The 12,276-nt window shown below is 46.7% G+C and overlaps 1 protein-coding gene across 3 annotated transcripts; it reads left to right on the top strand.

The window, feature by feature from the left end:
* Positions 1-7,967: 7,967 nt before the first annotated feature.
* FAM241B (family with sequence similarity 241 member B) lies at positions 7,968-11,327 on the top strand. 3 transcript variants are annotated; one of them, XM_025397113.1, is made up of 4 exons: positions 7,968-8,028; positions 9,209-9,276; positions 9,438-9,568; positions 10,518-11,327. In XM_025397113.1, the coding sequence occupies exons 3-4, from the start codon at positions 9,473-9,475 to the stop codon at positions 10,785-10,787; spliced, it is 366 nt and encodes a 121-aa protein (XP_025252898.1). In that variant the 5' UTR covers positions 7,968-8,028; positions 9,209-9,276; positions 9,438-9,472; the 3' UTR covers positions 10,788-11,327. The 3 variants fall into 3 exon arrangements, with proteins under 3 accessions (XP_025252898.1, XP_025252897.1, XP_025252899.1); XM_025397112.1 differs by having other exon boundaries at positions 8,024-8,376; XM_025397114.1 differs by lacking the exon at positions 7,968-8,028 and adding an exon at positions 8,036-8,162 and having other exon boundaries at positions 9,209-9,568.
* The last annotated feature ends 949 nt before the right edge of the window (positions 11,328-12,276 follow it).

Raw genomic sequence — 12,276 nt, 5'->3', positions numbered from 1 at the left:
TGTCACCCAGGCTGGAGTGCAGTGGCGGGATCTCAGCTCACTGCAAGCTCCGCCTCCCGGGTTCACGCCGTTCTCCTGCCTCAGCCTCCCGAGTAGCTGAGACTACAGGCGCCTGCCACCTCACCCGGCTAGCTTTTTGTATTTTTTAGTAGAGACGGGGTTTCACCCTGTTAGCCAGGATGGTCTCGATTTCCTGACATCGTGATCCGCCCGTCTCAGCCTCCCAAAGTGCTGGGATTACAGGCTTGAGCCACCATGCCCTGCCCAAAAGTCTTGATCAATGAGTTCTTAATGTAAATTTAATGTAATACAATTTATCAATCATTTTCTTTATAGTTGGCATTTCTTACAATGTGTTCAGAAAATGTCTCCTATTCTGAGGTCTAGAATATCTATATATTTATACATATGATTTATATTCTAAATTCTTTATTGTTTTGCCTTCTGTATTTAGGCCAATGATCCAAGAATTTATTTTTGGTATATGTACAAATATACTAGGTAGGGGTCCAATTTCATTTTATTTTCTTATAGGAATACACAATTATCACAGCACCATTTATTTAAAAGATTCCTTTTTCTATACTCTGAACTTCCACTTTGCCATAAATCTCAGTTTATGGGTTTGTTTCTAGACTCTACTGATTGGTCATTTTGTTATTCCTGTACCTAGGTCACCATGTCTTATTCTCTTAATTTCTATAACCTTAAAATTAAATGTATGCTTCCAGGAAGATGGAGAAAATATACTTTTTTATATTCCTCCTCAGTACAACTAAAAACCCTGAACATTAGGTGTAAAACAAACATAAGAAGACTTTGAAAGATGGAGAGAAGAAGGCAGGCAGTTTGAGGGCCTTGGAATCTGAAGAATGACACAACATGGGGTGAATTCCGTGAGTTTCCCTTCTGGCTCATATGTTCCGGATTAGCAGCTGAAGAAGCTAGCAACCTGGAAGCAGCCAAGAGTGTAGACAACAAAAGCCCCCTAAAAGCCAGCTCTTTCTAGCCAAAGTACTAGGAAAGTACCTAGCAAGACTGAAAGCTTTCAGCCAATAGCTGCTTTACTCTAGCCAAACACCGCAGGAAAAACTCAAACCTGCAAAGACCAAGTGGCAAGCCTAGACTTACCCCCTTTTAAGGCCATAACAAGCCATCCAGCACCCCTGCTGGAATGGTATCAGAGGCTGAATAGGAAGTCAGTACCTTTGTCTTCCTTATCTGGTAGTGCACCTCTCCCCCACCATGATGTCAGTGGAGACAATTTGGGGAATAGGAACCCCATACCACTTAGCAGTAATGAGGAGCACTCCCTCCCCATAACTTGGGTGCCAATGAGGCTGAGTGGGAAACCTGGGCTTCTACCTCCACAGATCATGAATGATGCAGTGTCTCTCCTTCCCCTGATGGAGCACTGACAGAAAAAGCTAGCTAAAACAGAAAGTTTAATAAGAGCCAGAGTCTCATAATATAATGCAAAAATGTCCAGATTTCATTAGAAAATCACTTGTCAAAACTAAGAACTAGGAAGACATCAAATTGAATGAAAAATACATTAATAGATGGCAACACTGAAAGACAAAGGTGTTAAAATTATCTGACAAAGATTTTAAAGCAACCAAAATATAAATGTTTTATTGGGCAATTATCAACACGCTTGAAGTAGTGACAAAATAGAAAGCCTCAACAATAGAGCAGAAGATATAAAAAAGAACTAATGGAAAGGAGAAATGGAAAAGTACAATAATTCATATAAAAGGCTGAGCAGATGATCTCAACAGCAGAATGGAATCAGTGGGCTGGAAGATATTTAATAGAACAATACAAATTGCCCAATCTGAACAAATAGAAAATAGACTAAAACCAACCAACCAACCAAACAAACAGAAAAACCCAGAGCCTCAGGGACCTGTAGGACTACAACAAAAGATTTAACATTTGTGTCATTGAAGACTCAGAAGGAGAGGAGGAGAGTGAGGCTAAAAAAGTAGTCGAAGAAAGAATGGCCGAAAACTTTCCAAATTTGGCAACAGATATAAATCTACTGATTCAAGAACAGAGTGAGTCCCAAATAGGAAAACTCCAAGGAAATCCATCTGAAACACATCATAATTAAACTTCTGAAAAATCAAAGACAAATAAAATATCTTGAAAGCAGCCAGGGGAAAAAATGACACCTTATCCTTAGGGGAAAACAATTCAAATAACAGCAGATTTTTCATTAGACACCATGGAGGCTAGAGGGAAATGGTACAATATTTTTCAGGTGTTGAAAGAAAGAACTGTCAACACTAGTGAAAATATCTAGTCAACACTAGAACTCTCACTCTAGTGAAAATATTCTTCATGAATGCAGAGTATATAGACAATCTCAGATGAAAGAAAATGAAAGTAATTTGCTACCAGACCTACCCTAAAACAAAAAGGCTAGAGGAAGTTCTCCAAATAGAAAGGAAACAATACGAGAAAGCACCTTGGAATAGTAGGAAGAAAAAAATAACATGGTAAGCAAAAATATGAGGAAGTACAGTAAGTTTTCCTTTTCCTCTTGAATTTTAAAAATTATATTTGTCAGTTAAAGCAAAAACTATAACACTGATGTGGCTCAAAACACATGTAGAGAGAATCTTTCAGTCAATTACAGTATAGTGGGGAGAGTAAAGGAACATAAAGGGAAGCAGGTTCTTACATTTCACCCAAATGAATAAAATCTTGACACCAGTGGACTGTGATAAGTTGTGCATATATTATACCCAGAGCAACTACTAAATAAGCTATACAAAGAGATATACTTAATAAAATACTATCGATAAATCAAAATGGCATTTTAAAAAGTGTTCAAGTAACCCACAGGAGCACAGGAATGAAAAACAAAACAAAACAAAAACAAAAACAGAGAAATGACAAACAGAACAAGCAGAAACAAAAAATAAATTGGCAACTTAAGCCCTAATGTATCACTAATTACATTAAATGTAATGGTCTAAATAATCCAAATAAAAAGCAATCTGGCAGAGTGGATTAAAAACATGATCCACCTATATTCTGTGTATAAGAAGTTCTCTTCAAATATAACAATTTAGGCAAGTTGAAAGTAAAATGATGGAAAAAGGTATATTATGCAAACATGAATTAAAGAAAAGCAGGAGTTCAGAGCAAGAAAAATTACCAGAGATGGAAAGAGACATTATGTATGATGAAACAATCAATCTACCAAGAAGACATATCAAAACTAAATGTGTATGTACCAAACAACAGAGCTGCAAAACATGTGAAGCAAAAACTGACAGGAGAAATAGACAAATGTATAATTATTGTTAGATATATCAATATGTCTCTTTCAACAACTGACAGAGCAATTAGTCAGAAAATCATAAAAAATATACAACACCATCAAACAATAGCACATAAACAAGATTTATGGGCTGGACATAGCAACTCACACTTATGATCCCAGCTCTTTGGGAGGCTGAGGCAAGAGGATTGCTTCAGCCCAGGAGTTCAAGACCAGCCTGTGCAACATAACAAGAACCCATCTATATAAAAATTTTAAAAAATTAGCTTGGCATGGTGGCACGTACCTGTAGTCCCAGCTAACTGGGAAGCTAAGGCAGGAGGTCGAGGCTGCAGAGAGCTGTGATTGTGCCACTGCACTCCAGCCTTGATGAGAGTCAGAACCTGAAAAAAAAAAAAAAAAAAGAAAAGAAAAGAAAAAGAAAGATTTATGGAACATTCCATCCAAAACCAGCAGAATGGATATCCTTTTCAACCTTCTATGAAACATTCATCAAGATAGACCATATCCTGGGCCCTAAAACAAACCTCAACAAACTTAAAAGAATTGAACTCATACAAAGTGTGTTCTCTGACCACAATGGAATTAAACTAGAATCAACAATGGAGAGATAACAGGAAATCTCCAACACTTGTAGACTAAACGACATCCTTTAACATAATCCATGGATCAAAGGGGAAGTAGCAAAAGAAATTTAAAAACACATTTAGCTAAATGAAAACGAAAATACATGTCAAAATGTGTGAGGCACAGCTAAGAGTGCTAACAGGGAAATTTATAGCACTAAATGTTTACATTGAAAAATCTCAAATCAATAATCTAAACTCCCAACTCAAGAACTTAGAAGAGCAAAATAAGCCCAAAGCAAGCAGAAGGAAAGAAATAATAAAGGTAAGAGCAGCAATCAATGAAATTGAAAACAGGAAAATAAAAACAGAAGAATCAGTGAAGCAGCGCTGGTTCTTTGAAAAGATCAGTCAATAAGATTGACAAACCTCTAGCAAAAGTGAAAGACAAAAGATAGAAGACACAAGTATCAATATCTGGAATGACATAGGGCTATCACTGCAGACTCTGCAGCCTTCCTGCCCTATAGCCATGTGACTCGTTCTTCACAATGGAATGTGAGGGAAGTAATATGTGCTACATCTATCATACTTTCTTTAAAAGAAATCACTAGCCCTCCATTTCTTCTTTCTCACCTTTCCATGAGCTGCATATGGCGAAGAAGTTGGTGAGGCAGTTTTGACCATGCAAATAAGGATGGCATCCTAGGGTGTAGGGGATCAATAAGCTATGAAGAGTGGGTGTCCTTGGATAGCCTTGTGAAGCAGAGCTGCCCATCTACTTGACTGAGTCACTGTATATTTAATTCTTTTTGTTCTAGCAGCATAGCCTGTACTCAAGCTAATATATTATACCTAAGTGGGTTTATGTATTAGGGGACTTACATACTTACATATAACCAAGATATTGTGGGGCCACTCCAGTCTTCTGACCATGCAAGGTGTTTTCTGAGGCCTCTATCAATCCTCTGGTCCCCCATCATCTGTCCATGGATGAAGGCCATCACTGCACCACCCTTCATACCTGTCTACCTGACCCTTTCAAGTCTAGCAATTTTCCCACTATTCCCTTGTCACTGCTGGAGCACAAGAATCCTTTCACCACACCTCAGCCACAATGGACCCAAGGATTTCCACAAGGCCATATAAGGCCCTACCTGTCATACTCACTATCTGGCCATTCCCTTTCCCAAGCCTCATGCCCACCTTTGAGATCTAGCACACAACACCTATGCTCCTATCATTTCCTCATCTCCCAGTGTTTCTCTGAAGAGGCCCCTGACATACTGTCTTCACAGGCCTATGGAGGCACCAACAGTGGGCACTGGCAGGCTAGTGCTGCTTTTCTCCCACACCATTATCTGAGTAATAAACACAGGCATAGTGTCTGACAGAGTCGGGGAAAGAGACAAGGGGAAATAGCAGGAGAAAGAGATAGATAAATATATTTAATATGACATCACCATTATCAACATGCCGTTCTTTTTTCAAGGCAGAAAGAGTTGTTTTCACCTGCAGAGTCAGAGAAGGGGCCAGAGCACCTGACTTAAAAATTATGAATTCTGCTATGACCACATGTTGGGGTTAAGGCATGACCCAAAGCCCAATCTTGTGCTGATGGCATGGGGGAGGCAGGGGCACAATTGTAAAGAGGCTGCAGAGCTGAGATGAACTCAGGGCAGTCTGTTTGGTGGATGCACAAGCCTGGAATGCAGAGCCCAGGGACCTGCTTTCATTTGAACCCTGGCTCTGTTAGTGACCTTGGGATGGTCATCTACGTTGTCTCTGAGCCTCAATTTCGCCTCGGTAAAAGGGGAACAATAATACCCACTCTTTCTATTTCATAATCCAAAAAAGAATGAAGTGGTCTCTGGGAAAACACTTCAGAAGTAAGGACTCTGCACACATTGGGTTTATTATTATGATTATTACATGAAACTATCACATTTGTGGATGAAGGGATTTAGATGTGGTGGAGCTGGCCTTCCAGCAGATATTCAGGCCCAAGCAAAGCAGGCCTTTGGGTGATCTACTCTGGGGAAAGCAAAGAGACCAGGTGGGCAGAGCTGAGGGAGGGAGGTGCTGAGAGTGTGCTGGGGCTAGAGATGGAGGGTTGTCAAAGCCTTGCCAATGAGTTGGGGGCTTGTTGGAACAGACAGTAGGGACCATTGCAGGTTCTTGAGCAGGGGAGACATCTGAAGAAGGTGGAGAGATAGCAAAAGTGGCAGGTTACCTCCTTAGGCTGTTTTAGTTGGTAATAATAGGCTGTTTCTAAGTTCAGTCAAACACTATCACTCCCCATCCCAAAGCTGTTCTTGACTTCTCTGGAGGCACTTGCTTCTTCCTCTGGACTCTTATGGTTCTTTCCAGCTGGAGTGTATCTCTTTGGCAGCAGTTATACCAGCTCAAATCTTCCTGAAAACATCCATGATTTTCTGCCTGTATTCCCTGGTTGCTCAGCCCACAGAGGTTACCTCCTTCTTGGGGCTCCTGAGTTCTGTGACCTACTTATGGGGCTCTGTTCATGGAAGGCAGTGTCTCTTGGCCCTAGCTGCTCATTAGAAGACTGGGTTTTTAAAATGTCTCCATGCCCAGATTGTAACCCAGATCAACGACATTGTGATCTCTGGGGTGGGACCTAGGTATTGGGATGGTTTCTAAACATCTCAGGTAATTCCAATGTGCACATTGTGACTTGGGATCACAAGCCACCTGTGATAATCGGGCATCCTGCTTTATGATTACTGCTTTCATTCATGCACTTGGCATACCTGGAACACATTGGGATGCAGGGAGAAAGCACTAGGATTATAAATATAAACCAAAATCCTATGCTTTTAAAATGTGCATGCTTTACAATTGACTTAATAGTAGAAGAGGTAATGATCATAACAGTCGGCAGCCCTTGAGCACTTACTGCGGCCAGGCTCTCATCCAAGCACTTGATAGGAAAGTGCCAGAAAGCAGTCACACCAACATTTAAACACAGGATGACTCCAGCAGCCACCTTTTATCCATCATGCCAATCTGTTCTCAAAGTATGCATGTGTAATTTAGAAACAAACAAAAATCATAACATATAAAAAAGATACAGACACCAGGGTGACCCGTAAAACGTTTTTTGCTGATAAGGTTTCATGATCAAATAATCAGACTACGGTGGCCGACTATGAGTCCTCCAGACCAGGTCTAAATCTGTCTCTTATTTTTGTTCCTTCTGCCCAGCAGCTAGCAGAATTGGGGTTCTAATAAATGCTCAATAAATATCTGCCCACTCCCAGAAACATTTATTAAATGATAATCACAGCTAACGTTTATCAACATTACCAGTGTGCCAGAGACATCATACTTAATCTTCACAGAGGTCCTGTAAGGCTATGATTACACCTGTTTTGCAACACTGAGCAGCTAAGTAACTTGCCAGAGTTCAGAACCTGAACCCAGACTGTGGGACTGCACAGTTCATTCTCCCTCACTGGTGAGCAGGTCCACAGGGAACAGCTTATGAAGGTGGTGGGGGAGGGGTGGATTTTAAAACATCAGGAAAGAGGCAGAGGTAGATCATTCACTCCCCGCAGGTGGCTCCTTCTGCCAAGAGTGACCTTACCTATCCTTACCTACCCTCCTGCCCCAGCTCAAACGCATCTTCTCCTGGAAGCCTATAGAGGGGTCTGCCCCGTTCCTGCCTCATCTTCCCCGCTGAACTTGGAACTCCTCGAGGGCAGGGTTGGGTCCTACTCAAGGGGCATCCACAGAGCTGGCTCAGCAAACGTACACTAGTCATCTGAGCCTGCGCCCGCCCTTCCTCCCAGGCCAGTGCGCCTCCACCCCTTGGGTTTTTCCTCCGTGAACTCTGCTTCCTTTTCTTTCTTTTATCCCTCCTCCTTCTTATCCTTCTTTTCCATGTGTCTTCTCCTCTCATCCTCTCTTCTCTCCATCCCCACCTCCCACTCCTTCCCACGCCCCACCTCCCCCACCCCCACCACCCCGCGCCGCCCCCAACCCTGGGCCGAGCAGGTGCAATTCCTCAGGCGGCCTACAGAGGGCGATGTGCGCCACCACTGGGCCGCGCCCCTCTGGCGCGCGCTTCCTGTGAGGTCAGGTGGGAGGAAACCGCCTGGAGCCGCTGGGAGTGGACGCCGCCGAGGCTGGGAGTCGCGCCTGCAGGTGAGTCGCCGCGCCGGGGAGGGAGCGCATCCCTCGCCGCAGCCTGGACCGGGACTTGGAGCCGGTGTCGGACTCCAGAGGCTGGGGCTGGCGGCCTGGGCAGCGTCCCTCCCGCCCCCGGCCTGGAATGTCAGGTGCGCCGCGGGCCGGGCCCGCGGGTGGCCCACCCTGTGGGCCGCGCGATGACAAAGCACAAAGGGACTGCGTGCGACCACCATCTGCTCGACTTGCGCCAGGGTCAGCGGGCTTCAGGAGGGGGACGCGCCTGGCCCGGGCTCCGGGCTACGGGCGAGACAACAGGGGCTCCTGACCTTTTTTGGCATATATGTCACCAGTGCTATCTAGAACGTAGATGGACACTGAGGCTTATCTCCTGAGAACGAATGGCGTTTACCCAGACTCAAGGGGAGGAGTGGAGGGGCCCGCAGTCCAGGCGTCCGCGGAGTGGAGCCTTTCGAGAGTCACCGCAGCAACCCCCCTCCCATATTTTGGGAAGGCTGGGCCCTGGGCCCATTAGCCAAGGTTGGACTGGTGTTTCCTGCGAAGTGAGGGACAGGTGAGGGGCGTGCCCTCTGCAGCAAAGGTATGCTTTTCTGAGCCAGCCCAGAGGTGCATGGTGGCTAGTGTGGTCTGCCGCTACCAGGCAGTGGTTGTAAAGTAACCCCGAAGTGACCCTCATCTCCCTGGGTGTTCCTGGGGAAGGCCCAGGTGGTGACATTGACTCCTGGGGGAGCAACACACTCGACCCATTTTTTAGTGGAAGGGAAGTGGAACCCCATTGGGGATCCTGGTGCCCTGGACTCCCAGTTTAGTACCCAGAGAGGGCCCTAGAACCAGAGCTTCTGGCCTCCTGTTCTTTCTCTGCTGCCCATAGGTGTGATCCCGGGCAGGCCACTTAAGTCTCCCTGTGCCTCTGCCTGTGACACAGTGGCCGCGCTAGTACCCTCCACGGGGGAGTGTTGTGAGGCTTGAGTGAGGTGAGCCTTGCAGGATGAGCTTTCCACGGGGCGTGGGCCACAGCAGGGGCTCAGTCCCAGTTGTGCTGTTGGCAGTGTAGTGATTGGCAATAAAACTTCCTTTGCCAAGGATCCTTTTGATAGTTTTCCTGGTGGACTCCATGTCTGAAATCTTTTTGCCTGGCAAACACCTTGCCTTTATTTCTCCCCTTTTTGTGAATCAGACACAGCATCTGCTCAGCGTGGGTCACCACTGTGAGCATCATTGACCGCAAGCCTCCCTCAATTTCTGGTAAATTTTTTCCTTCAGGCTTTTTGAGGTCAGGGGAAGAATCCTCCATGGATCTTCATGGGTCTGGTCCCAGATCACTAACAGTTAAAGGTTTTGTGGTGGGGAGAACTTCTGTGCCACTTGGCTTCCATTAGCCTACCCACCCTGACCACACAATGCAGGTGCAGCCCATCAGGGACCCAGAGCGCCTGGGAGGATGGTGCGGATCTTGGCCAATGGGGAAATCGTGCAGGATGACGACCCCCGAGTGAGGACCACTACCCAGCCACCAAGAGGTAGCACTCCTCGACAGGTAGGTACTCATTTCCTGTGGAGTGGGACAGATGACCTCCTGTGTACTGGCTACTCCTAGCTTCCAGAAGTCTCTCTTGCTGGTCACTAACCTTTTCTAGCCTGAAACCCTTTTTGCAGAGCGCTGGGTAAGACTTGGGGAAGATGCAGTGGCTTATTGTCTACCTCCCCAGATCTCCTTTCTCCAGGCAACCTCCCCAGACTTCACACCCAAGAGCTCTCTCTCCTTTAACTTGGTTAGCAAATCTCATTGGAGCTGGCGTCTTTCTTTTAAGAGTGAGTTGCATGACAGAGAAGCTGGAGAGGAAGTAGAGGAGATGAGCCCTGGGCACAGAATAATTATTTTAAAGGAGTGGCTGGGTGCGGTGGCTCACACCTGTAATCCTAGCAGTTTGGGAGGCTGAGGTGGGTGGATCACGAGGTCAGGAGTTTGAGACCAGCCTGACCAACATGGTGAAACCCCATCTCTACTAAAAATACAAAATTAGCCAGGTGTGGTCATGCATGCCTGTAATCCCAGCTACTCAGGAGGCTGAGGCAGGAGAATTGCTTCAACCCGGGAGGCAGAGGTTGCAGTGAGTTGAGATCGTGCCATTGCGCTCCAGCCTGGGCGACAGAGCGAGACTCCATCTCAAAAAAAAGAAAGGAGTGATGATAAATATTAAAAATGCTGGCCCTAGAGCCATGCCCTGTAGTCCAACCTGCCTCAACCATTTCCTCTCTCCTTTGTCCTGGGCCTGATGTAAGGAATATAGACTGGCATGTTTTGTGCTCTGAAAGCTTGTGACTTGGTTGTTGGGATTCTTATGAGTGGCATGGGGGATTGCTGAGAAAGGAGGGTGTGACCCTGGGTGGCTGTAGGAAGGGCAGGACGCAGCCTAGAGAGGTTGCCTCCTGGCTGGTGCCTCAACCCAAGGATTCATTCATCTGTCTCTGTCTTCATGTTCTAGAGCTTCCTCAACAGGGGCCATGGTGCTCCCCCAGGAGGTCCTGGCCCCCGCCAGCAGCAGGCAGGTGCCAGGCTGGGTGCTGCTCAGTCCCCCTTCAATGACCTCAACCGGCAGCTGGTGAACATGGGCTTTCCGCAGTGGCATCTCGGCAACCATGCTGTGGAGCCGGTGACCTCCATCCTGCTCCTCTTCCTGCTCATGATGCTTGGTGTTCGTGGCCTCCTCCTGGTGGGCCTTGTCTACCTGGTGTCCCACCTGAGTCAGCGGTGACCTCTGGGGGCTGATGCGGGTGGGCCTGTTGAGAGGGACTTGCTGGGCCTTGGTGTGAGAGCAGGCATACTGGGAGGGGATCTGGTGGTGCCTCGAAAGTGTGATCAGAGAGGGGACCACAGGTGTGTGTTTCCCCTTGTGGTAAGCATGAGGCAGAGGGAGACGTTAGTCCAGCATTTCCAAAGTGTGGGTAGATCCCTTGGCTCCCCTGACATATTCTGAGGTGGAATGGGGCCTGCATTAAGTAGCACAAAATCAGAGCAAGAACGTGATGCCCTTCCCAATTGTCTCAATCCCTTTACGCCGAGAAGATCTCAGCTGGATGCCAACATGTTCCGATGCCTGTGGAAGACTTGCCGACGTCTCCTCTGCCTGGGGAGCAGCACTTAGACTTAGGGCAGGTGGGGAAAATTCCAGACTTTTATAGCACTGTTTTTGTTTTAATGGTATATTTTTCTTGGCTACCTATTGTTTAGGACAGGTGGTACTGGCATTCTATTTATTGTGACATTTTCAATAAATAGATTTAAGTAAAAATGAGTCCATATAAAGAAATGTATAAATAACCGTACACCTGCACGCAGATCTGGAAAACATGGTAAAGAGGGATTAGGTTTGGGGGACAGGCAGCAGCGAGCATTTGACCTCAGAGGGTGGTTTCTAAGATTTTCTCAGTAGGATCGTAGAACTAGGAGAGAAAGTCTAGATGAGATCTGGCTTGGACCCCTTGCCTGATGTGTGGATAACTTCCAGCCTCACTCTGAGATGCCAGACATCATGGTCAGCTTTGTGGGGCGGGTTCCTCTGGCCAGAATGACTGGTGAGGCTGCAGGGTCGGGAGAGGCGGGGTGCAGGTCCGAGGTCTCCCTTGCTTAAGGAGACCTTCCTGACCAGAGGCTACTCAGCTTCTTTCACCCTCCAGAGGCTCCCATCACCCCTGGCTGCAGCGCATTCTCCTTAGAAAACAGTACATGTGGAACGTGGATGCCCTGCTTCTCTGGAGAGGAGGCCTTGAGTTTTGACATGCGAGCCCTGGGTCTGCGTGGAAGCCCTGCCTGGGGAGGCACTGGGTGGCTGAGGCTCCTGGCCACTGAGGGAGGAGGCTTATTTATAGGTTGGAGGGAGGCTGGTTGAGCCAAGGACTCCTGGCACCAGGTTTCTCATCCTTTTCTTGGGATCTGCTGGGTTTGGTTGTTTGCAGGGAGGAAGGCATGTTTTGGAGTTGCTGGGTCTGCGGGGGAGGATGGGAGCAAGAAGGAGCTTGAGGCCACCCCTCCATCTGAGAGCCTGCCATGCTGTCTGGAACAGAGGCTCCTCACCTGGGACCTGGACAAAGGGAGTTGGGGGCTCAGCCCTGCTGGTGTCTCAGCTGGTCCCCATGGCATCTCCTTCTGTCCTGATACTTCGGCCCACCCACTCGCCTGGCTCCAAGCCCCTGCAACTCCAGCCTGCCAGCAACAGGGAAGTTCCTGGCCATACCCCACTCTCC

Source organism: Theropithecus gelada, chromosome 9, assembly GCF_003255815.1.
Source record: "Theropithecus gelada isolate Dixy chromosome 9, Tgel_1.0, whole genome shotgun sequence".
Lineage (NCBI taxonomy): Eukaryota > Metazoa > Chordata > Mammalia > Primates > Cercopithecidae > Theropithecus > Theropithecus gelada.
The sequence above is the reverse complement of the archived record's forward strand: the minus strand, read 5'-3'. Positions and strand labels throughout refer to the sequence as shown.

Excerpts from the sequence above, each read along its gene's own strand:
- FAM241B (XM_025397112.1), top strand. The coding sequence starts at position 8,354 with ATGTCACCAGTGCTATCTAGAAC. Across the intron at positions 8,377-9,208 it reads TCACCAGTGCTATCTAGAAC|ACACAGCATCTGCTCAGCGT; the intron begins GTAGATGGACAC and ends TTTGTGAATCAG. Across the intron at positions 9,277-9,437 it reads CAAGCCTCCCTCAATTTCTG|GTGCAGCCCATCAGGGACCC; the intron begins GTAAATTTTTTC and ends CACACAATGCAG.